Source organism: Gorilla gorilla, chromosome 9, assembly GCF_029281585.2.
Source record: "Gorilla gorilla gorilla isolate KB3781 chromosome 9, NHGRI_mGorGor1-v2.1_pri, whole genome shotgun sequence".
Classification (NCBI taxonomy): domain Eukaryota; kingdom Metazoa; phylum Chordata; class Mammalia; order Primates; family Hominidae; genus Gorilla; species Gorilla gorilla.
The window spans coordinates 118,102,490-118,129,971 of NC_073233.2; the positions used below are offsets into that span (position 1 = coordinate 118,102,490).

Below are 27,482 nucleotides of genomic sequence, written 5' to 3' on the forward strand. Positions count from 1 at the left end.
TAGGATGGCTATCATCGAAATCAAACAAGCAAGCAAATAAGCAAACAAACAAAAAACCCAGAAAATAACAATTGTTAGTGACGATGTGGCAAAATTAGAACCTTGTGCACTGCTATGTGAATATAAAATGGTGCTGCTGCTGTGGAAAATATTATGACAATTCCTCAAAATATTAAACACAGAGCCAGGTGCGATGGCTGACGCCTGTAATCCCAGCACTTTGGGAGGCCAAGGCGGGCAGATCACCTGAGGTTAGGAGTTCAAGACCAGCCTAACCAACATGGAGAAATCCCGTCTCTACTAAAAAAAGAAAAAAAGAAAAAAATACAAAAAAATACAAAAAAAAAATGCATGGTGATGCATGCCTGTAATCCTAGCTACTCGGAAGGCTGAGGCAGGAGAATCGCTTGAACCCAGGAGGCACAGGTTGCAGTGAGCCAAAATCGCGTCACTGCACTCCAGCCTGGGCAACAAGAGCAAAACTCCATCTCAAAAAATAAATAAATAAATAAACACAGAATTAACATATGACCAAACAATTCCATTTCTGGGTATGTACCCCAAAGAACTGAAAGCAGGGACTCTAAGACATTTGTACACCAATGTTCAAAGCAGCAATATTCAGTGCAGTCAAATGATAGCGGTAATTTAAGTGTCCATCAATAACAGATAAATGGATAAAATATGGTATATGCGTACAATGGAATATTGCTTAGCCTTAAAAAGGAATAAAATTCTGATACATACCACAACATAAATGAACCTTGCAAACATGCTAAGTGAAATAAACCAGACACGAAAGGACAAATATTGTATGAGTTCACTTTTATGAGGTACTTAGAAACATCAAATTTATAGAGACAGAAAGTAGAACAGTGGTCACCAAGGACTGGGGAGGAGGGGGAATGGGGCATTACCATTTAATGGGTACAGGCTTCAGTCCGGGAAGATGAGAACATCCTGGAGATGGATGGTGGTGATGGTTACACAACGTGAATGTACTTAATGGCACTGAACTGTACACTTAAAAAATGGTTAAAATGATCAATTTTATGTATATTTTACCATGATAAAAAAAGATTCAACTGAAAACTTTTAACTTTATTAATCTCCTCAATATTTAATACAGATATTATCAATTACTCATATTTGACTGGTCAGTTGGGTCTAAAATGAGTCTTCCTAGGTTAGAAAAACTTTTCAAAGTAGAGACTCTTTTAGGATAACTTTATTAACTGGTGTTTAAAATTTGGCCTACGAAATGAAAATTAAGTAATTTATCAGAAAACAAGCATACCTGAGAAACGTATACTGAGTATTCATTCATATTCCCTGTCAGTTACTAATTTTCCTGCTTATTGATCTTCCTTTTATTGTGTAAGTTTCCTTCATCTCAAAACTGTTTTTATGAAAATAGCTAAAATTTAAAAGTAAATAATTAGGTAAATGCAATGATAGCATAGAGAATTCAAATGCTAGACTTGAATTTCATAGACTTTTCAATATATATAAAAGGAAAGTGAGGGAGGAGATAGATATTCCCTTATGATTCTGAAAAACACATGATTCCTAAGTCTAAAACAATATAAAACATATTTAAGTTGAAAAAAATAAAAGGGATATCATAGCATATATTGTAATACAGTGCTAGAAGAATTTCATATAATAAATCCATGTTTTATCAAAAGAAACTTTTCCAAAAATAGTCACATAAATAATCTCAGAAATTCTGATCGCATATTACCACTAGGAAGATGGACATTTGGCTATACTGATTTAGTAAGTAAAAAACTAAAACCAGTATCACTATTTTTAGGAGCAAACTAAATGGCATGCATAAATATAAAAATGAATCCAAATATTTAAAATAATGATTAAATAAAAGTGAAGAACAATTAGAATAGGGTGGTAAAAATAACAAGTTGCACTGATAGAAGCAACTAGCTAGCTACAAACATGGAAGAATCTGGGCATACAAGTAACAGGAATCAACAATATGGCATTGCCATTTTAAAAGAAATGATATTATAATACATAAATGCAAATGATCTAAGGCTAAGATAAGTTAATATTTGAAGTCCCCTATATAGGCCAAAACAAAGGGTCACAACCATCCTAATCTTGCTTCTAAGTCCTTGAATATAGCCAGCTCTTAATAAAAATGTATTGGCTAAATGACGACCATTAAATAAGAACCTGGAGCCATTAAGTAGTTAGGGATCTCCACAGCCAAAACATAAACCTGAATGCAAAGGATGTGTCATGGGGTATCACCTTAGTCAAGATCTTTCATGTAAAAATTGTGTAGGAAATACTTCAACTCCTAAAGTAGTCCATATAACCCCAAATCAGAAAACTCTTGTATCACAGAGGTTAAGGGAAGTCAAAGCATTGATGAAATAAATGGCAATTTTAACAGATAAATGTAAATCTGAGTGTCTACTACCCAAATGGAAAGTAGCTGAACCATACAGCCATAATCTTTCCACAGAGAAAATGGTAGTTCGTATATCTTGATACATGGACATAGTAAGAGGTAGGTCTACTAAGGAAAAATTGGGAGTTAAAATTATTTAATTGGAAAAGCTAAGGATAAGAATGTGTTAATCTTTAACATATGGAACATGATTGTGAGCCAGTTTTTCCTAGTTACTACCGTAGACTGTGGGGGGTCAGGCTGCCTGAATATTTCATAAAGTTATCAAACACATTTGCAGAATCCAAAGAGCTTTTGTATGAGCTAGAATACTGTCATTCCATCTGACAGACCACATTAGAATATTTGATAGGTTAAAAAAATGGAAGTGGTACAAACTAAGAAAATGCTAAAGTTCTGTTCATTTAGAACAGACTTAAGAGAGGAAGCTAACAGTACAGCTCCACACTGAACTGTTTTCTCTTATTCTTACTAATGGTATCTAAGCTTTGGTTTACTCATTAGTTCAGTATGTTAATGCTAAAGTTAGTAATCCCTTAGACTTTAGTTTCAAGCTTTAACTTTTAAGACTAATTGTTTTTATTGTACATATGTAAAATGGGATGCCTGTGAATTTAAAAAATTATTTTCATTTCTAAAAACATTAACAATCAACACGGTGATCAATACTGGGACAGAATACAGTGGGATTTAAAAAACAACAACACAATAATATTGAAACACTTCTAATGATAAGAGTGACTTCCAATAAAATCTAACATAACTTTATAAGGGGCCATTCCAGTTCTTAAAACTCTAATTAGATATAAAGCAAAATATTATTTAAAATTCCATTTTCTGACAGGATCAGAGTAAAAAAATTACTGTGTCCTTGAGAACAGAAATAATAAAGTGACAGTTAAATATTACTATCAACAAAAAAATCTAGCTTTTACTATTTTTATAGATTTATCACTTAAGTTAAAAATTAGTAAGAAGACTTGAAAAAGACAATCAATTTCTAGATTTATAGTAACTGCTCTATAATATAGCTTCAAAATAAGAACATGTACTTAAATAAATATACTTAGCATACAGTTCTTTAAAGAATGTTGAAATGTTAATAGTGAGATGAATCAATGACAAGAAACTGTATCTTCCTCAGGAAAAAGAAACTAACCACTATACAATAAAGGCAATGATTGGAAACCCTAAATTACGTTTTGTTGTCAAGAAAGGCAATTTAATTTAATAATTTAACTTTTCCACAGAATTAACCACTATTACTTCCATACCAAAGAGGTATCATTTGGGGGAAAGAGTAGATCTATGAGGATTTAAAATTATTTCCTATCTACTTCTTACTTTTAAGTTGTGGTGATTCATGGCTGTGATAAAGACTGTAATTTTCAAGAAATATACAAAAAATCCATGTTAAATAACAACAGTGGACCTTGAAGGCATGAGCTTTTGTCACTTTATTGTTAACCAATGAATATTATCCAAAATTAGAGATGTAATTGTAACTTAATTGTACAACACAAAATTATGCTAATGGTAAAAGCCTACTGGGATTTACCAAATACTCATTAGTGTATTTTTACATTGACTATATGAACATGTGCTCGCGACTGCTAATAAGTTATAATTGGTTTAATCTCTAAGAAATCCATATTGCAAATGGTTCTTGTTTAGAAAAATTCACACAGCCTTAAAAATGGATTAAATCCATTTTAATCCTAATCTACAAATAGATCATAAACAGCAAAATATAACTGATAATTTTTCAATACTGTATCAAACTGATGTAGCTATGGTAGTGCACATAATTCAAAATGAGGAAAATTAACAAAAATCCAATGAAAGTTCAGGTTTTTATCTATTATGGCAATTGCTTTAAAGTGAACATTTATGTTTCAAAACATGAATAGTAGGGTCCACCATCCATTCCTTTGATGTACTACAAGTAGGAATATTCTCTGCCATAGGATTCTGAAGCATGTGCACAACCATGGTACAACAGTCACTTCAAGGTTAACCAGCTATGTTCTGTCCTACAAAGTTCAAAAAATATATTAAACGCAACCTTTCTTTTTCATAATGTCTGCCCAGATTAATCCTTTTAAAGTCAGCAAAATCAAAAAAGCACAAGAGATATTTTCAGACACAACCTGAATCTACTGTGCATGAAAATGTTTAATAAAATGGCAATTTTAATAGATAAATGTAAATCTGACTGTGTAATACCAAATGGAAAGTAGCTGAACCACACAGAGAAAACAAGGCTTTACGTATCTCCAAATTTAGCTGTTTTACAATAAACAAAGTATTAGAACATGTGAATATTAGAACCTCCTTCTAACTGGAAAGATTTCTTCAGTAAGCTATAACCGAAATTAATATAAACTAAAATTATAATTTCTAAAATAAGAATTAACAAACCAAATTTAAGTATTTTTAGTCAGAGATTGAAACAAAATAAGCACAGTGATCTAGAAACCAAATATACTGATTATGTAACTATCGTATCAAGGTACAGACATTCTTCATTTGCTACAAGGTTAGCATTTCTCTCTCTCATACACACACAGAGTACACACACACACACACACACACACACACACACACAGTCTCTCTCTCATTCTCTCTCTCTCTTGCTCAGCCATATAACACCCCTCCAGGATGATAGTATACCAGTGAGGAGCTTACAATTTTAATACAAATCAGAATCCCACAGTTTGACTCGACAAAAAGGCAGTCAAAAATTTAGCACTCTTAAGATATTCTGAAGGAAAATGAAATTTCGAAAGTATTTCTTGATGATCGAGGCTATGGTTATGAATTATAAAACATATAGCTTACACACTCCATTGTGTTTGAACAACCAGTCATCACAGATATAGTAGTGAGGTAGTATTGTTGTCCCCTCCTCGGGACTGATGTTTTTATATGCTGCCCTTCCAGAAAGGTCCAGGTTTTAAAAAATAATTAACATTAGTTACCAACAAATGTATATTTTCTTTTTTTTATTAATCATTTGTTTTTCTAAATCAGTCTATAAAAGAACAAAACTTTTAAAATCCTGCAGAGGCTGTTTCATCAGTAAACTCTCCTAGGGAGCTACTACTGCTGTCTAAACCTCTGTGAAATGGTAGGCAAAAAAGCCATCAAAGGATTACAGGAGATAAAACACCAATCAGTGTAAGCTGTTAAAGATGACTGTGATTAAATAACCAAATATCAAATATCCAATAAGGTAATTAAATTTAGATTAAAAAAAAACTAAGCACCAGCTGTACATACATTATTAAATGTTCTAATCTCTTTCATGATTCATAGCCATATTCTACATGATGATCAAAGACTGTCCACTGTGCTACCTACCACCATTTTAAACACTGCCTGATCTGTATGATGGTGGAATTATGGCTATGGACATGGCAGATAAGAGAAGGGCACACTGAGAAAATGTGAGTGAGAGAGAATGTGGAAATACAGGTTAAATATGGAAAGGGCAAGGGAAACCCATTAAAATGTTCACCATTATCCTTTAAAATGTACACAGAACTGAAACCACACATACACATTTGTCAGACGTGATAATTAGTGTTAATCTTCAACAGAAAAAAAAAAGAAAAAGAAAAAAATGTGAAAGGAGGTAATGGAACACCATTCTCCATTCTCTGGACCAAAAGAAAAAAGAAAACCAAGCATGATATCATACTGCCTTAATGTTGAAGAGCTCCCCTTAAATTTGTCTTTTAGCTAGCACAGTCAAACTGGTGTAAGTGCTTTGGCAAGGTGGGATGCATTCCATCATATCTGCAAAGGCCTGCTTTTCTCTGTTGGTGGTTCAGCTTATGAAGAACATATATGCAAAATAACAGCTCTCACATTGCTTCAAACTCATCGATACGCTGCTTTGTATTGCCTTGTCGAATCTGTCGCAGAGTCTTGTACTTATCACGGCCTGCTTTAACATTCTCAGCATGAAGAACATCATTTTGTGTTTTCTTGGTTTCATCTCTGGCTTGGGCTAATTCTGAACTTAATGCCTATTTAAAAAATAAAAAGTACAACTATTATTTTTTTCTTAGATTTAAAAAAATTTATGAAAATGGCTTTAAGATGCAAAAATACATATACCAAATCATTTCCACTGTGAAACTTTTTTCTTTAGGCATAAGTTTGTTTTAGTAATAGTGGTGGCAGTGGTAAGGGAGGAATACACATGGCCTTTCCACATTTATCAACCATGGTATTTTGTACATTATTCTAAATTTCCTTAACTTTCTAATCTAATACTTGAAATGGCTAAAAAGTTCAATGTAGCCATTACAGACTAATATTACTATGAGATTTAATATCTATACCTCAAGGGAAGCCTTCTCCAAAAGTCTTAATATATTTATTGTAACTATCACCTCATTTTCTTTTAATATTTAAAGATTTTAACAATTAAAATATTAGATAACTTATTGGGAAAAAAGAAAGCTCATAATATTAAAATCCTCTACTTTGACCTAGTTATGTCCAGGTAATATACTGACCTTTTGCCAATATAAAATCTGAACAAATAATTAAGATTATGCAATGTCTTAAACATAGTATATTAATTATCATTCTTTCCAATGTACATTTTATTTTATTTTTTTGAGACAGAGTCACTTACTATTGTCCAGGCTGGAGTGCAGTGGCATGATCTCGGCTCACTGCAACCTCCACCTCCCAGGTTCAAGCAATACCTCAGCCTCCCAAGTAACTGGGATTACAGGCTTACACTGCCATACCCGGCTAATATTTGTATTTTTGGTAGAGGCAGAGTTTCACCATGTTAGCCAGGCTGGTCTTGAACTCCTGGCCTCAAGCAATCCACCTGCCTCGGCCTCCCAGAGTGCTGGGATTACAGGTGTGAGCCACTGCGCCTGGCTCTCAATGTACATATTACTGATCAAAAACTAAATTCACATGTTTTTCAACATGACATTAGAATACTTTCTACCTTTTAAAATGGGTCAAGCTGTAATTAAATAACTCACTAGTTAAGGTCTGATTATACAAAGCTAACAGGTATTTGCTAATGGGTTCACACAATGGAAGAAATGAAATAACATGACTATAGGCCAAACACCCACAAACCAATCACAAGGGCAGCCAGTATTAAAACTTCTATATTCTTTTTAACTAAGTTTGTCTAAGATGGGGAAAATGCAAACTATATTTCAAATGCGCATACAACTGCAAATGTTAAATACCTGAAGTTGCTTCTTAACACGCTCATTTTTCTGTGTTTCGGTTACACGTTCTTCCTCGCTTCTATGGTTCATTACCCCTTCATTTGATAATTCAGCACTAGCTTCAGCATTATTCTCATCGTGTTCATCATGTTCGTTTTCTGTTGGAGGAATGACTGGTGGTGGTGGAGGTGGAGGGGGGGCAGACATCACAGTTTTTAACTCTTCTTTGGTCTTTTCCAAGTCTTCCTGGGCTGCAAAAGCCTGAACATTAAAAATACGTTTATGAGCAACTTACTTCAAAAATTAATAATCAAAACAATCAAGTTATACTCCCTTTTTAACAGAAACTGTATTTCAAGGTAATGAAAATAAGCCCTATTTATGAAACCTCTATTTTCATAAAAGAATGCCAACAGGTAAAAGAGAAAATCAAAAACATTATTATGCAAACCCTATTAGAATTACTAACTCTGTGAGCTTCAAGTCAGTGACAGGTTAAAAGAAAAACAAGCATACATGCAAAAAAAGAACTATTAATTCTGGCAAGGATTATCAATTGTTTGCTAAAACTGTTGTGCAAATAGTTGATGAGAAATAGATATTCATATAATGCCTAAGAATCTCACACCCAATAGATTTTATTTGAGCCACAAGGGGAAAATGTAACCGAATAATGGAGGAATGAGACTGTCGTTACTCAAATCCAATGATCACTAAAAAATACTAATGGTGAGTTAACTAGATATTAAATGTCTTCTGATATGATACAACCTGAAATATCTAACATCACCAATTATTTGGGGGAACATATTATCTTGGTTTACCTGGAAAAGTCCTGTTACACTGTTGTCCTGGTGTAATTATGAACAATACCCCCTTTTTCTCAAAAGTACTCCAGTTTAGATGTTCAATTATATGGAAGTCTCACCTCTGATGCACTGTAGTCAAAAACATTTAATTTGAATTCCCCAGGTTCTAGATCTAACTTCTGGTTCAAAGGAAATACTGGAGTTAAAGGATAAGGTCAATGACACAAGGAAGTAACTAAACAAATATAGGAGGTGAGACATTCTGTAGGTCCCTTCAATAAATCAAAATAATAAAAAGAGAAATTGCCCTCCATTAAAAGAGACTTACAGCAAATAGAGACAATGCAAAGTCCTCTGAACACTTGTCTGGCAAATTAGCTATGAGACTTTTTGGGAAATTCTTAATATAGTCTAATATTCTGAGATGAAAATTGACTAAAATGAAATAGTACATACAGTAAGATTTCATGTTGAATATATAAACAGCAAGTATCCTGGAAGGATATGTACTAAGGTTTTGCAGTATTGCCCCTAGTTTATGGCAATACAATTGTCTTTTGTGTGCATTTTCTAATTTTCTGTAATTCACAGACTTGATATCTGTAATATGCTAATTTTTTAAAGTTTATGTGTCTCTAAATTTCACAAATCATCCCTAAAAGGGATCTAAAAAATTCTAGTAAACAAGTAGAGTAACTGGGAAATTAACAGTAGCATTCCTTTTGTAGTTTTATTTATATACAACTAATTTTCAATACATATAAAATTACCCAATGAAATTTAAACTGCTACAAAGATTTACTTAAGAGTGCAAGAAAACTGTTTTCTGTATAAGTACATTTTATTGTAGAAAAATCATCTTCTAAAACTAAATATCATCTTTGGGGGTAAAAAAATTATCTTTTCAGTTAAGAGTTAATGTTGTTTGAATTAAACTCTCATTATCTTATATTCCCCCACCCTCCAACCAAAGCCTGATTTTACAGTTGTGTGCTACTTTAGACAACAGTGGTTTCATATACTTAGGACTCGTATTAGAAATCTCGGTGTCAGCTGCACACAGTGGCTTACACCTACAATCCCAGCACTTTGGGGGCTGAGATGGGAGGGCTGCTTGAGGCCAGCAGTTCAAGACCAACCTGGGTTACACAGCAAAACCTCCATTCTCAACAAAAATAAAAATGATGGTGCATGCCTGTAGTCTCAGCTACTGCAGAGGCTGAGGTGGGAGGATCCCTTGAGCCCAGGAGTTCAAAGCTGCAATGAATTATGATTGTGCCACTGCACTCCAGCCTGGGACACAGAGTAAGACCATGTCTCTAAAAAAATAAAAATAATTCAACTTCATATCCAATCACTGGTTCCCATGCCTTTTTGTGACCACAAAATGTCTCTTATACCTTCCCATTCCTCTTTATTCTCATTTCCACATCCTCAGTTTGGGTCTTTATCTCTTAAGTATCCACTATCCCAATCCTTTCTTCACACTGATCACTACATGGTTTTTATAAAATCATATCTGATCATGTTACAATCCTGTTTTGAAATCTTCTAAGCCCCAAGTCAATCGATACTCCCACTGCCTTGCTGTAGCAGAGCATTTATTTAAAGCCTTTCACAATTCCCTATTATCAAACTTGAGGGCCACATCTCCTAACATTTCTGAACAACACTAAGCCTCGGCTGCTTATTGGTTATCCTCAAATCTATTACATACATTCATACTTCCTATACTCATTCAGTTCCCTCTGTCTAGAATGACTACTTCTTCAGTCTCTAACTATTCCCAATCTTACATCCCAATCTTTTGTACCCCCAAAATTTAATTCATTATTCAAGACCCAGCTTAAATGTATACGGGTCTCCCGACAACTCTCTGGTCCCCCAGAAATTAATCACCTCTTCTGTGTTCCCAAAGTACTTGGTTTATATCTGTAGATAAATATTTATAATACACATAACACGAGTATCTTTCCCACTCTAAATTATGACAGTATCTTATACTTATCTCTACAAAGTCAGCATAATCCTGGGTATAAAAGCTATTCAATAAAAGCTAGTAAATGAATAAATGATTACTTTGTGTTGCCATTCAGTAGCTTCCTCTTCCTTTTTCTTCTTGGCTTCTTCTAGAAGTGCAATCTTGGCAGTGAATTCAGCAAGTTCTGCTGCCTAAAGTAAACAATATAATTCCAAAATTAAAATAACATATTCTGAATAATCTTATAAGTCAACAAAGCTTTAATGCACATGCTTAGGCTGTTTATGTTTTTCTTAGCCTTCCATTTAAAAAATACAGTATTTCTTAAGATCTTAAATAGCTTATTTACAGTAAGTCCTTTAGGTAATGAGCTAAGGAGACAAAATTAAAAGATTACTATTATTCTACAGACTAGTTAATCCTGCTTTCAGTAGCAGGAACTTAAAATGTGTAACTTAAAAGCTTTTTTAAAAAATTTCCATCAATAAACTATTTGTTAAAGTCCACAAAAGAGAAAATATTTATCTAATGCTATATACTTTAAATGGCACTTTGTCAAATCATCTCATTTAATACCCCAATAATCCTAACAGGTAGTATCATTAACAGGTAGTGTCATTCCTCCTTTTTTTTTTTTTCAGACAGAGTCTCGCTCTGTCGCCCAGGCTGGAGCCCAGTGGCACAATCTCAGCTCACCGCAACTTCCGCCTGCCAGGTTCAAGCAATACTCCTGCCTCAGCCTCCCGAGTAGCTGGGATTACAGGCGTGCACCACTGTGCCTGGCTAATTTTGTATTTTTAGTAGAGACAGGGTTTTGCCATGTTGGTCAGGGTGGTCTTGAACTCCTGACCTCAGGTGATCCACCTGCCTCGGCCTCCCAAAATGCTGGGATTACAGGCGTGAGCCACTGCGCCCGGCCATCATTCCTCTTTTCAAAGGGAGGGAACTGAGGCTCAGAAAGACCCAAAGACACATACATAGCAAGTACATATGTGAACTAATATTTAAATCCAGGATCTTTTAAGTGATATGCTTACACCTAATTATTTGCAAGTCCACTAAATAAACAAAAAAACCCAACCAATTATGGCCTCATAGGAACTATAACATATTATATATCTATAATATATTATATAACTATAACATATATCTATAATATATTATAACTATAACATATTATATATCTATATTATATAACTATAACATATTATATATCTATATTATATAACTATAACATATTATATATCTATATTATATAACTATAACATATTATGTATCTATAATATAACTATAACATATTAATTTATCTAAAGCAAAAGACGCCAACTGACTTATTACGGAACCTGTCCAATGTCAAAGTGAATCAGAACCTTTTGCTGACAGTAGACTCCATTTACAAATAATCTATAGAAAAATACCTTATTCTTTTGTATTTTTAGGTTTTTGTTTAGGCAGAAATAAATTTTCTAGGTTTTTGTCTACACTCTGTTATTAAGTTACATGTTATCTTTGGCTTGCTCTCCAGAAAGCACAAAATGGTTGCTTTTCGTTTTTTCTTTTTAGAGGGTTCACTCTATGCTTTTATTTGAATTTTTTTCTCTAAGAAGACAGTTCCTTACTAGCTGCTCCTGATTCTTCATCTGGTCGGCAGCTTGTTTTGCTATGGCAGACTTCGCCTCTTCAGCAGCTCGACGCTCCTTTTCAAGCCGTTCTGCTTCTTCTTTTGCTCGTTTTCGTTCTTGATCCAGTTCTAGAGCTTTTCGAGTCTGTTCTTCTAGTTCTGTGAAATATGTGTATTCCCCCCAACAGTGATTAATTCCAATCATTCTCATTATCAAAAGAAGCTAAAATAGTAGCAAGAAATCAAATCTGTTCAATTTCTAAAAGTTAGCACACATGTAAATACATATATACCTCTTTGTTTTCTTGAGACAGGGTCTCGCTCTGTTGCCCAGGCTGAAGTGCAGTGGCAGGATCATAAGCTCACTGCAGCCTCGAACTCATGGGCTCGAGCAATCCTCCCGCCTCAGCCTCCCAAGTAGCTAGGACTACAGGCGCTATACCTCGTTTCCAACTTGGCAAAAGCCTAATAATTTTTAAAGAGAAATGAAAATCTTCTGCAATTCAAGTTATGTAAAAAGGCTACAAGCACGTAACTATTTTATTTTTAAAAAATAATCTCTCCATCTAAAGTTTTGACCTCAGTAAACACAAATTGCCATGTTTCAGAAATCTATAATGCATTTTAAAACTTCCATTAAGGTTTTACTTATCTAAACTAATAAGTAAATCCAAGAAATTAAGATTGAAAACAGTATTTACTGACCCCACAATAGGAATTTTGATGTGATTATATGAATTATTGAAAAATGTGAGTTATTGGTATATATTCATTCCTAAAGCATGAAGATAATATTGGGAGATAAATAACATGAATTTTAATCCTTAGGTGTATAGATCACTAAATCAACTCTCTTTTCTTATTCCAATGAGTTGAACAGAAAAGGAAAATAAATTTTTAAGAGTTTAACAGTACTAACTTTAAATATTATTTTGACAATTATTTAAGCCCTGTGACAGAAGACAATAGAATGCCACCTACTAAGACAGTACAAGGTCCTACAAAGAATTATTCTCCCTTACTGTATACTAAGAAAATCTATATGTCATGAAATTTGAAAGCTAACTGTAACTTACAAGCTTTTACTTACTGTTCTTAATTTTGTTGGTCTTGATCAGAACTAGTTGAGTAATTGCAGTTAAGACTTGGAAGGTTTTAGGCCAGGTGTTGTGGCTCATGCCTGTAATCCCAGCACTTTGGGAGACTGAGGTGGGTGGATCATCTGAGGTCAGGAGTTTGAGACCAGACTGGCCAACCTGGTGAAATCCCATCTCTACTAAAAATACAAAAATTAGCCAGGCATGGTGGTGGGCGCCTGTAATCCTAGCTACTTGGGGAGGCTGAGGCAGAAGAATCTCTTGAACCCAGGAGGCGGAGGCTGCAGTGAGCCAAGATTGCACCACTGCACTCCAGCCTGGGCGATGGAGCAAGACTCTGTCTCAAAAAAAAAAAAAAAAAAAAAAACACTTGGAAGGTTTTGAGAGGGTTGGAGAAGAATGACTCTTTGGTTAGGCTTTGGTTAGGCTCACGCCTGTAATCCCAGCACTTTCGAAGGGAAAGGTGGGAAGACTGCTTGAGGCCAGGAGTTTGAGACCAGTCTGGTCAACAGAGTGAGACATCATCTCTTCTTAAAAACTAAAATTAAAAAAAAAAAAAATCAGTAGCTATTTATATATACCAACAGTAAACAATCTGAAAAAGAAACCAAGAAGGCAATTCCATTTACAATGACAAAAAAAAAAGGTAAAACACCTAGGAATCAATCTAACCAAAGAAGTGAAAGAAGGACATTGGTCTAGGCAAAGATTTTTTGTGTAAGACCTCAAAGGCACAGGCAAAGAGAGATAATGAGTATTATATCAAGCTAAAAAGCTCTGTACAGCAAAAGAAACAACCAACAAAGTGAAGAGATAAACAAAGAACAGAAGAAAGTGTCTACAAACTGTCTATCTAAAAAAGGACGAATAACCAGAATATATAAAGAGCTCAAACTCGATAGCAGAAAACCAAATAATCTCGTTTACAAATGGGCAAAACATCTGAACTGACATTTCTCAAAAGACGTACAAATGGCCAAAAGCTATATGAAAAAAATGTTCATCACTATAATCACAGAAATATAAATCAAAACCACAATGAGATATCATCTCACCCCAGTCAAAATGGCTTGTATCAAAAAGACAGGCAAGGCTGGGCAAGGTGGCTCACGCCTGTAAATCCCAGGACTTTGGGATTTACAAAAATTAGCTGGGCATGGTGGCACATGTAATCCCAGTTACCTGGGTGGCAGAGGCTAAGAATCACTTGAACCCAGGAGGTGGAGATTGCCTGGGTGATAGAGGAAGACTCTGTTTAAAAAAAAAAAAAAGGCAGTAACAGATGCTGGCGGGGATGTAGAGAAAAGGAACACTCATACACTGTTGGTGGGAATGCAAATTAGTAAGGCCGCTATGTAGAACAATATAGAGTCCTCAAAAAACTAAAACTACGGAATTACCATAGTATCCAGCAATACCCAAAACATAGTATCCAGCAATATCCAGCAATAGTATCCAGCAATATCCAGCAATAGCAAAATCCAGCAATATCCAAAACAAAGGAAATTAATATATTGGAGATAGTTGTACTCCTATGTTTATTGCAGCACTATTCACAATGGCCAAAACATGAAGTCAACCTAAGTGCCCATCAATAAATGAACGGATAAAGAAAATGTGGTATATATACACTATGGAATATTATTCAGCCATAAAAATAAATGAAATCCTGTCATTTGCAGCAATATGGATGGAACTGGAAGCCATTACGTTAAGTGAAATAAACCAAGCACAGAAAGACAACTATTGCATGTTCTCACTCATATGTCAGAGCTAAATCTCATAAAGATAAATAAACTGGTGGTTACCAAAGGCCAGGAATTGGGTGGGGGGAGTCGAAGGGAGGAAAAAAAGAATATAAATGTATTTATTACTACTGAACTGTATACTTAAAAACGGTAAAAATGGCCAGGCACGGTGGTTCATGCCTGTACTCCCAGCACTTCTGGGAGGCCAGGGTGGGCAGATCACCTCAGGTCAGGAGTTCGAGACCAGCCTGGCCAACATGGCAAAACCGCATATCTACTAAAAATACAAAAAATTAGCTGGGTGTGGTGGCGGGCGCCTGTAACCCCAGCTACTCAGGAGGCTGAGGCAGGAGAATCACTTAAACCCAGGAGGCGGAGGTTGCAGTGAGCCGAGATCACACCACTGCACTCCAGCCTGGGCGACAGAGTGAGACTGTCTCCAAAAAAAAAAAAAGGGGGGGGGTAAAGATGTGTACATTCTGTATTATATGTGTATATTTTACCTCAATAAAAAAAAGTAATATAAAAATTCTATGTGGCTATTTGGCTATAAAGACAAAATGTATACAGCACTGGATGTTACCATAGCGATATTCTACGATTACTCATTTTAGAATCTGCCTTCTAAAATTTAGATAATCAAGCTGGCCTATCAAACTTTTCTTTCTTTCTTTTTCTTTTTTTTATTTGAGATGGAGTCTCACTCTGTTGCCCAGGCTGGAGTGCAGTGGCACGATCTCAGCTCACTGCAACCTCTGCCTCCCGGGTTTAAGCAATTCTCCTGCCTCAGCCTCCGGAGTAGCTGGGATTACAGACGTGTGTCACCACACCCAGCTAATTTTTGTATTTTTAGTAGAGATGGGGTTTCACAAGGTTTGCCAGGCTGGTCTCGAACTCCCGACCTCAGGTGATCCACCCGCCTTGGTCTCCCAAAGTGCTGGGATTACAGGTGTGAGCTATTGCACCCAGCCTCAAACTTTAATAATTAATTCTTTTCATCTGATTGACTGATATATAAAACAACACCCACAAAGCTCATGGCTTTATCTTCCATCTAAACAAGCAAACAAATAACTAAAAAATTCAAAGTAGGGTCTCAAAGCAATACCTGAACATCCATGTTCATAACAGTATTATTCAAATAACTAAAACACAAAAGCAACCTGAGTGCCCATCAACAGATAAGCAAAATGTGGTATACAAACAGAATATCATTCAGCCTTAAAGGAAGGAAATTCTGACATATGCTACAACGTGGATGAACCTTGAGGGCATTATGTTAAGTGAAATAAGCCAGTCACAAAAAGACAAATACTGTATGATACCACTTATACAGGTAGAATACTCAAAATCACAAAGACAAAAAGTAGAATGGTGGTTGCCAGGGGTTGTGGGGAGGGGGGAAATGGGGATTGTTTAATGGGTGCAGAGTTTTAGTTTTACAAGATGAAAATAATTATGTAGCTGGATAGTGGTGATGGCCGCACAACATTCCCAATATATTTTGCATCAGTGAACTACATTACTTAAAACGGCAAAAAACTGGCCAGGCACGGTGGCTCATGCCTGTAATCCCAGCACTTTGGGAAGCCTAGGTGGGCGGATCACATGAGGTCAGGAGTTCGAGATCAGGCTGGCCAACATGGTGAAACCCCGTTTCTAATAAAAATACCAAAATTAGCCGGACATGGTGGCAGCCACCTGTAATTAGGCAGGAGAATCGCTTGAACCCAGGAGGCGGAGGTTGCAGTGACCCGAGATTGCACAATCGCACTCCAGCCTAGGGGACAAGAGCAAGACTTTGTCTCAAAAAATTAAAAAAAAAAAAAAAAAAAAAAATTAAAAAAAAAAAGCCAAAAACCTCAATGCTTTCTTTTCTCTCATAATAAAAATTGTTTCTGTATTATGAGACAAAAAAGAGAAATAAGTCTGGGTTACAAAGTTAAATTTTGAAACATTCCCCAATATTCATTTTATCAGCTTTTTGTAATAAAGGTCAATTTGAAAAATGACAGATAAAGCAATAGCTATTTTGTGATATATTAAGAATTGTATAAAAGTGTAAGTTTTAAAAAATGTTTAAAATGAATTCTGAAAACATCAGGTCTACTCCAGTCCCTTCTAAAAAAGGAAGCTTTTTAACAGTCACATAGCCCATAAATGGTTTCTGCTGTTTCCTCTCCAATTAACTGAGTTAATACAGGAGTTAGCAAACTATGGCTCATGGAGCAAACCCAATCCAATGCTTTTTTTTTTTTTTTTGGTAAATTAAGTTTTACTGGAACATAGCCACCCTCATTTGTGTAGGTATTATAGTACACAGCTGCTTTCACACTGCAATAGCAGAGCTGAATAGCTGGGACAGAGACCATGTGGTCTGTAAAGCATGAAATATTTATCATCACTGGTAATCAAGAAAATAAACTACAGACAGAGTATCCTAATCCAAAAATCTGAACTCCAAATTACTCCAAAATCCTAAATTTTTTGAGCATTTGCATGACACTCAAGGGGAATGCTTACTGACAGCATTTCAGATTTTGGAATTTTGAATGAGGGATGCTCAACCAGTAAGTATAATGCAAATATTCCAAAATTTTAAAAAAAGAAAAAAACCAAAAACCAAAAACCTGAAATCTAAAACACTCTGGTCCCCAAGTATTTAAGATAAGGGATACTCAACCTGTATATTCACTATATACTCACCAGAATGGCTAACAAAACCAAACCCTAACAATAAAAACTAGTGGAAGAAGTGGTAAGGACATAGAGCAAATGTACTTTCAAACACTAGTAAAACAGGAATAAAAACTGATCCATGGCTGGGCACAGTGACTCAGGCCTGTAATCCAGCAATTTGGGAGGCCGAGGCAGGCAGATCACTTGAGGCCAGGAGTTGGAGACCAGCCTGGCCAACAAGTATATAACCCTGTCTCTACTAAAAATATAAAAATCAGCCGAGCGTGGTGGTGCACATCTGTAATCCCAGCTACTCAGGAGGCTGAGGTATGAGAATCGCTTGAAGCTCAGAGACTGAGGCTGCAGTGAACCGCGATCATGCCACTGCACTCCAGCCTGCGTGACTGAGCAAGACCTTGTCTCAGGAAAAAAAAAAAAAAGAATACATGCAATATGCATGTCCAAAAAAGCACATAGAAAGCCACTCAACGTCACCAGGTACTAGAGATATGCAATAAAAACTATAAAATACCACTTCACACCCATTAAGATGACTATAATCCAAAAGACAAACATTAACAAGTATTGGTGAAATGTGGAGAAATCAAATTTGCTGGTGGGAATGTAATATGGTACAGTCACTTTAGAAACCAATGTGGCAGTTCCTCAAACAGTTAAATACAGTTACCACATGACCCAGAAATTCCACTCCTTAGGTTACACCCAAAAGAAATGAGGACATATGAACAACAAAAACCTACACAACGAATGTTCATAACAGCATTAGTCACCTTAGTCAAATAGTGGAAACAACAAAAAACATCAGATTTCAAACAAATAAATAAAATATACCATATCCATAAAATGAGTTCGAGACCAGCCTGACCAACATGGTGAAACCCCGTCTCTACTAAAAATATAAAAATTAGCTGGGTGTGGTGGTGGACGCCTGTAATCCCAGCTACTCAGGAGGCTGAGACAGAAGAATTGCCTGAACCTGGGAGGCGGAGGTTGCAGTGAGCCAAGATCACGCCATTTGCACTCCAACCTGGGCCAACAGAGTGACACTCTGGCTCAAAAAAAAAAAAAAAGAGTGGAATGCTGATAAATGCCACAATATGAAGGAACCTTTAAAATATTATATTAAACAAAAGAAGCAAGTCACGTAAGACCACATTTTGCATGATTCCATTCATATGATTGTCCAGAACAGACAAATCTTTAGAGAAAGATTCGTGGTTGTCTACGGCAGAGAGAAGGGGTACTGAGAAGAAATGGGAGTGACCGCTAATGGGTATGGGATTTCTTTTTGGGATAATGAAAATGTTCTAAAATTGATTATGATGATAGCTGTGCAACTTTGTGAATATACTAAAAACGCTTAAACTGTATACTTCAAATGGGTAATTACATGGTGTGTAAATTATAAGCTATATCTCAACAAAGCTATTAGAAAATGATAAACAAAACTAATCTCTATATGATGGTGTAAGTCAGAATGACAGAAATCACATTTGAAGTTAAAAGAAAAAGAGAAAAGGAGACTGTGTGAGGGCAGATAATTTTGTCTATCATGTTCAGGGCACTTATGGGAGTAAATTCACTTTGTAAAAATTGAGCCTCATACTTGAGAAATACATATATTACTGTATCTGTACTTCAAAGATTTTTTTTTTTTTTTTTTTGAGACAGAGTCTTGCTCCGTCATCCAGGCAGAAGCGCAGTAGTGCAGTCTTGGCTCACTGCCAACTCTGCCTCCTGGGTTCAAGTGATTCTCCTGCCTCGGCCTCCCTAGTAGCTGGGATTACAGGCACCTGCTAACTTTGTAATTTTAGTAGAGATTTACACTCCACCGTGTTGGCCAGGCTGGTCTTAAACTCTTGACTTCAAGTGATCTGCCCGCCTCAGCCTCCCAAAGTGCTGGGATTACAGGCATGAGCCACCACGCCTGGCCAAATTTTTTGTTTTTTAAAAAATACAACTATAAGGCTGGGTGCAATGGCTCATGCCTATAATCGCAGCACTTTGGGAGGTCAAATGCGGGAGAATCACTTGAGCCCAGGAGTTTGAGGCTACAGTAAACCTTGATCACACCCACTGCACTCCGGCCTGTGCAACAGAGTGAGAACTTGTCTCACCAAAAGAACCCACCTAGAAATTTTCTTTTTAATCTCAGAATGCTAAATTAGGGATTATTTCCATTTTAGAAATTAGGATCCTAAGGAAATTAAGATGTTAAAATGACTTGCTTATAGTCATATTCTAGGTTAATGACAGAAGTAAAGCTTTTAAAAATTGTAAACAATATATATCTAAATTAGACACTCCCCTCCTACCCACAACTACTGCTTTCATCACATTATCATGTTTCCTTTCCTTGTAGCACTTAAAACTATGTAAAATAATTGTATTATTTAATATATTGCTTTGTCTTCCCCCAGTAAAATGTAAACTCCAGGAGAACAGGAACTTTTTGTCCAGTACTATAATCTCACTACTAGAAAGGTGCCTAGTACACACAAGGTGTATCCAAAATGAATGAAATCATTATACCAACTCTTTTCTGTGGTTTATCTTCTTGAAGATGGAATTCACTTTGATATTTGCTGGGACAGTAACTGAATGCAGGTCTGGTGCTACATATATAGATATTTCATTTTTTTTGAGACAGGGTCTCACTCTGTTGCTCAGGCTGGAGTGATCCTCCCACCTCTCAGCCTCCTGAGTAGCTGATACAACAGGCATATGCCACCACACCTAGCTCACTTTTATTTTTTGGAGAGATAAGATCTCACTATGTTACCCAGACTGGTCTTAAACTCCTGAATTTTAGCAATCCTCCTGCCTCAACCTCCTAAAGTGCTGGGATTACAGGCATGAGCCACCGCACCCAGCCTAGGTTATTGCTATTTATTCTCCTAGAAGTATTATTTCTAATCCTCTTGGAATTGAAATGATCAATCAGCTTGCGCATTTATAGCAATCTTTGTGGCTTTCCCCTCTAGCTACTCTCCCTTAAATTATTCTACTCATTGCTCAAGAGTACGTCTCCACCACAGCAGGCTGGTGTAAGAAATCAAAATATATCTTAAATAAGACTGAGTATCCCTAATCCAAAAAACGTGAAATCTGAAATGCTACAAAATCCAAAACTTTTTAAGCACCAACATGGCATTCAAAGAAAATGCCCAGGGCCGGGCATGGTGGCTCACGCCTGTAATCCCAGCACTTTAGGAGGCCGAGGCGGGTGGATCACTTGAAGTCAGGAGGTCAAGACCAGTCTGGCCAACATGGCGAAACCCTCTCTCTACTAAAAATACAAAAATTAGCTGGGCCTGGTGGAGTACGCCTGTAATCCCAGCTACTTGGGAGGCTCAGGCAGGAGAATAGCTTGAGCTGAGATCGTGCCACTGTACTCCAGCACAGATGACAAAGTAAGACTGTGTCTCAAAAAAAAAAAAAAGCTCCGATTTTGGATTTTCAGATTTGAAATGCTCAATAGGACAATGCAAACATCCCAAAATCGGAATATTTCTGTTCCCAAGCATTTTCAACAAGGGATATTCAACCTGTGTTGGCTATTTCCAACAGAACTGAATAGCTTGTTTTACCAATTGTAAGAAAGCAGGTTATTAAATAGAGCTTTTATAAAGAGTGTAGACTTCATGTTACCCCTGAGAGCCTGCTGCTTAGAGAGGAGAAAAACATTTTATTCATGCAATACTTTTTTTTTCTTGCTTTCTCCACTATTCGCTGAGTGAAAGTAGTATATCCTAAAGTTACTTAATATAAACCACATATTATAAACCTAGTATATCCTTTCTATATACAGTAGCACTTTGGTTATATATTGCCTAAGAAGTTCTTCCAAACATATTTCCAAAAACAAACAAAAAACGTTATAACACGTCTATGTGTTGTGTATTTTCTAGTAGAATAAAGTAAAATATTTTTAGGAATTGAGTTCCAAAAAAGTTCATATAGTCAGAATAGCTTAAATTACTTTAAATTACTTAAATGCCTTACTTATACAGCCATAAAGCATTGCATACTTTTCTTTAAATGCCATAATGTATTGGATATGTTTTTTTTTGTTTATAAAGCCCATATATACATTTACAATTATTTAAGAATACATATGAAAAATATTTGCATGTTTAAAACAAAAAACTAAAAAAAGAAAAATATCTGCATGTTTAAAAGAAACATCAGCACTGTATAAATGAATGTGCCTTAGTGAAACATGTTTATGATGTGATTCCACTAAGTATTAATTTGGCAATTAAATATACAATTGTCTTATATAACAAATAAGGTTTAAGAGTAGTAAAAAAAATACCACTATCTGACAACAGAGCAATAATAATTCTTAATCCATTTTCAAAAAGAAACTTTTACCTTTCTGAGCTTTAATTGTCTGCTCTTCAATTTGTTTTAGACGTTCCATTAGCTCTTCCTTTTCACGTTCTATTCTTTCCTTTTCCTTTTCTGCTATTTCTCTTTTCTTCTTTTCATTCTCTAATTGTGCCCTTAAAAGGAATTGCAATTGCTGTTACAAATTAATACACAAAAATATTATTCATGTGATGGAATACTACTCTGCCATAAAAAGGAACAAAATAATGTCTTTTGCAGCAACTTGGATGAAGCTGGAGGCCATGATTCTAAGTGAAGTAACTCAGAACATACAAATGCCATATGTTCTCACTTATAAGTGGGAGCTAAGTTATGAGGATGCAAAGACAGAGTAATATAATTGACTTTGGTGACTTGAGAAGCAATGGTTGGGAATGGGGTGAGGGACAAAAGACCACATATTGGGTATAGTGTACATTGCTCGAGTGACAGGTGCACTAAAATCTCAGAATTCACAATGATAGAACCCATTCATGTAACCAAAAACCACCTATATTCCAAAAACTACTGAAATAAAATAATAATAATTGGAAATAGTATTCATGTGAAACCTAAGAACTGAATCAACTAAGAAGAAACGACAACATAAATATTTTAACAGGGTTTTCATTGTATTACAGTTGTGTTCACAATAGCATATGTAGTTAAAAGTACAGGACTATGACATACATACACTCATGTACGTACATACATGTGCTGGGTTCCAATGTATTACTTATTGTGGGTTCACAATAAAGACCACTGAGACTACTTTTTAAAAATATTAAAAACTTAGACATTTAGGAATATCCTCAAAGGATGAGTTTACAAAACTGCTAGTAAAGTATAACTGTCGAATATATATTCCTGCGTACAGAACATGCTTATAAGGCACACTTTAATGGGGGAAAAATCAGATTTACCATTTGCATACGGGATGAACTCTGACAATAAATTAAATGTCAGCACCAAAAGAGTTAACCACACAGTTGCCATGCCCCAAGAAAATACCTTCTTTAGATTAACCGGAGACCTCCACTGGGGAAATAATAAAGGACTGAAGGGAGCAAACAAAGGCACGTATCTTAAATAAAAGGGAGGGCAACAATTTTCAATCATTAAAAATGAATTAATCCAGGTTTAATTTCTTGGGTAGTACCCATTTATGCCTAGATACAAGACGACAAATCAATTTCACCTCCTTTCACAATTCCATTAGAATGACAGTAGGTGGCTAATGATCTTAAAAAATATCATCAGAGCTCCGTGGGAAAAAATGCCTTGATCATTTAGTTGCACCTGCCATGGGCCTGATGAGAGTGTTTCTTTTAAATACTGCCAAATTCATTCACCAAACATCTACCAAGAGCCTACCATGGGTCAGAATCTATGTTAGGGGCAAAAATATAAAGAGGAATAAAAGTCACATGGGGAAACTCTATTATCAGACAATATTGTTTACTTAAGTTGAATCAATATTCATATCACTACTTTAATAACTTAAAAAATCAGTTATGATTTCATCTCTGAAATTTATCTGAGTATGCTTTAATGTTCCACAAAAAGAGCACTGCCACCTGCTGTCAATTCTGAATTTCAAGCACAAAACCCTGTAGTTTCTCAACTTGCAGTCTCTGATAAACTTATCAGAAAAGTTTTGCTATCAAAGATTTTGCCCTTATTTATAAACCTACATTTTAAAATTCCTGCAGCTCCTAGATACCCATTTGCCCCTAAAACAGAAAGAGAGCTTACCTTTGGGGCAAACAGGTAGAGGTGTCACAAGTCAGCAAGAGGTCAAACACTGATGGTGACCTCCTAGTGCATGCACCAAGCTAAAACATAAAGGGTCACCACACCTCGCTGCTGGTTTAATGAATCCTCCCACCATTTAATAATCTAGAGAGGCTGGGCATGGTGGCTCATGCCTGAGATCCCACCACATTGGGAGGCAAAGGCGGGAAGACTGCCTGAGGTTAGGAGTCCAAGACCAGGGCAACATAGCGAGACCTCATCTCTTCTAAAAATAAGAATAAAAAATTAGCCAGGCATGGTGGTATGTACCCATAGTCCTGGTTACTCAGGAGGCTAAGGTGCGAGGATCACTTGTGTCTAGGAGGTCAACGTTGCAGTGAGCTATGATCGTGCCACTGTGCCCCAGCCTGGCAGGCAACTGAGCAAGACCCTGTCAAATAAAAAACAAAAAAAACTAGGGCCTGGTGGTCATTCATGTAAGGGAAGCTCCATCTCTGTTCTGGAGTTCCCTATGCCTATGAGGTACTTTCGCAACAGCAAGGAGGAAGAGCCAGTAACTATTCCTAACCCCAGTATTTGGGCTCACTCTGCAGGACATTCACCTCTTTCTCTTTATCCTATTTCAATTTATAAAGCATATACAGGCAGAGAGATTTAAGGAGATACAAGCTTCCACACTTCTAGAAGACGTGAGTTTAAGGGAAAGTTTGTGTTTCCCAATCTCTCCGGGCAAAAGAAAGGCCTGGTGGCCCCCACAGTGGCTGCTGACCTTTCTGTGTTCTTTAGATAGCTAAAACATCACGCTTTGTGTGAAAGCAAAAGAAGCAAAAGCACAGTACTTTTCAAGTAATTGCTAGTAAGGCCAAAAGCTATTCTTTTCCATGCCAGGTTGTCTGCCACCCTAGGATGTTGATTAGACTACCCAATCACTCCCCAGCCTCTATGCAATCACATCCAGTTCTGCCACAGTTCCCAAGCCAACTACCTCCCTCCCTCCTTTCCCAAGGTCCCAAGACAATTCTCGAGGACTTACACTGCAAACCAGATCTCAACCAGAAGGCTACCATCATGTTCCACCAACTAAGAGCCTTTCAGACCCAGCTCTGGCATATATGGCCCTTTCTGCAGATGGATGTGCTGGTTTTATTTAGCTTTTCCCTATTGATGTTTCATTTGTTCTTCAGGGATGGAGGTGAAGGAGATATGGAAGCAGAAAAAAAGAATCAAGATAATCTGGCCATATGCAAGTTGGGAGGGGGTGGGGAATGGTCTTCCTACTGAAAAATGGAATAAGTATACAGCAGATATTTAACCTGATTATAATATTTAAAACATGTTGTAGTTTACTGTACTCTGTGAGGCTCGTATCTCACATTTTACAAGAATCCTACCCTGACAATAGCCATCTCCAGCCAACACTTCATTCAAATAATACAAATGCCTTCAGCCCTTTACATTACTCAGTGATATCTAGTTTTTGTAGGCCTGTCTTGTCTCCTTTATGAAACCAGATCTTGCTGCTCCCCTAAATGCTGTTCATTTTAGAGGACCTCACTGGCCCATAGGCACACCACACATATTTTTATCTCTACATATTCATCTATGTTGGCTTCTTCTTCTGAACGTATCTCTTGCTCTCTCTAACCTTCAAGCTTCAGTCCCACTTTCCTCATGAAGTCTTTTGTGATTACTGTAACAACAGATGCAGATATTTTTATTTGGAGTTTGGGTTTGAAAACATTCATTTCAATGCAGTTGTTCTATTTCAAGGACATAAATCACATTAATAAACTATTATTCCTTGTATTAATAGGCAAAAAATTACTTTAGAATATCTTACTTTTTAAAGATCAAATGGGTCTAATTACACTTTTCTTCCATGAATATTAAAAACATATCCAACTTAGTTTATAATAACATCAGGAATTATTATAATGGCTATTTTTTATTAAGTACCGGGTACTTTGCTAAATGCCTGTATACCACTGTCATGATTTCTTACAAAAACGCTTGAAGGTAAGAATATTATGTTCATAGTAAGAGCAAGGAAACACAGGCTCAAAATTATCTGTTCGATTGAGTGTTAGAAGAGGAGTCAAGCCCAGATTTATCTAGTTCCAAAGCCTGTGTTCTTTGTATGACACTAGCCAGCCTTGGTGCAGAATCTCCCACAGCTAACCTACAATTGGTACACAGGTATGTAACTCTAAACTGTAAACTTGGGGCTTTCAGTTTTCACATGTGGAAACAATTTTAGCCATACAAAAACGTGCAAAAATTATCAGTCATAATTTAATTTGGATGCCAATAATTTAAGAGCTTCAAAAACTACATGGAATAACCACTCATAGTGTATAAGGTCATTTTCATTGCCAAAAAACCCCAAGGTTATAAAAATTATAGGGAGTAAATATAGCCAAATATACCAAAGTATTGTAGGGAAAGAGGTCTCTTTGCTACTCTTTCCCAACTACTGTTCTTGCCCAAGAGAGTCTAGCAGCACAGGGAGCATACCTCTGGGCATTCTCCCAGGTATGTCTACTGGCTACTTTGCCAATGGGCTTAATCAAAATTGTTTCCACACATACAGCTGCCATTTCTCTCTCTCTGACCTGTAAAGCAGGGAATAAATGACTCAGCATGCCATTTCTGAAAGACTGCCAATTCCTAGGTGACTAGAATAATATATCTCCTAGGCATTCAAACTGAATAAAAGTTACTGAATTCCAACTGAGTATAAAGCAGTCAATAAATGCTTACTAATGAAGAGCTCTAACATTTATCCAGGAGAACTACGGATTATTGTGCCAAAAAAGAAACTTAAGTCTTCCACTTCCATCTAAGCCTTAGAGTAACTAAAATATAGCACCATTACCAAATGATACTAAGTAAACATACTACCTGTACTAGAAGCAATACAGTATTTCTCTATAAGCCATGAAATAAAGGATATATAGATAAATATAGTAAGTTGAGAATGTAAATAATATATCAACATTATGAATGAGCAGAACAGCTAGGCATACTATAGAGTGATGAGTATGAGATACAGGAACTGTATATAAAATAATTCCTCATTTATCTCATGCTAGAAGACCTTTAAGAGACAGTGAAATCTTTAAGACGATTTAAAAAAATTAAGCAGAAACTAAAAGAAGTCTTCCCTTTGACACAGGCAAATGCAAGGCTATGTGGATAAGAATGTACTGTATAGAAAGTAAAGCCCAATAAAGAGTATTTTTAAAAAGCATTTAAGATTAGAACCACAATGTAATGCTACAGCACATGAGCACAATAAAAAAGGACAGAGCCCATCAAAGTAACAATCCAACTCATTACTCTTTTCTTTATTTTTAAGAGAAAGGGTTTTACTATATTGCATGTTGCCTGTTGCCCCGATTGTCTTCAAACTCCTGTACTCAAGCAATCCTCCTGCCTCAGCCTCCCAAGTAGCTGAGACTACAGGCACATGCCACCATCCTCAGCTCACCAACTCAGTATCTTTAATGATGGGATTAGTAATTACTGACAAGCTTCAAACCCATAAAAAAATGTTTTGTTATGTGGTTAACTTCTCTAAGGAAGATAATTTGAGTTAATATGACAAAATAGGTAAAAATCAATAAAATCTCTTACACAGAACAGTTGTTGAATAAGAAAAAAAATCATTCAATATAAAACCTAAAACTATAGTAGCAAAATGGTATCTGGCAGATGGCTTCCTTCTAGATACAAAGTACCTTA

General features: G+C 36.1%; 1 protein-coding gene across 4 annotated transcripts in view; it reads right to left on the reverse strand.

Moving 5' to 3' along the window:
* The window catches only part of RDX (radixin), a 100,763-nt gene that overhangs the window by 29,948 nt on the left and 43,333 nt on the right, over positions 1–27,482 (reverse strand). For 2 of the 4 annotated variants that reach the window (XM_055355481.2, XM_055355480.2), the window contains exons 10-14: positions 21,987–22,117; positions 12,063–12,223; positions 10,542–10,634; positions 7,672–7,914; positions 6,311–6,471 (exon numbers count right to left, since the gene is read on the reverse strand). In XM_055355481.2, the coding sequence (XP_055211456.1) occupies positions 6,311–6,471; positions 7,672–7,914; positions 10,542–10,634; positions 12,063–12,223; positions 21,987–22,117 (789 nt within the window). Of the gene's footprint in view, positions 1–808; positions 1,418–3,879; positions 6,472–7,671; positions 7,915–10,541; positions 10,635–12,062; positions 12,224–21,986; positions 22,118–27,482 lie in introns of those variants that run through there. The other 2 variants (XM_019037303.4, XM_019037305.4) reach the window with 2 other exon arrangements.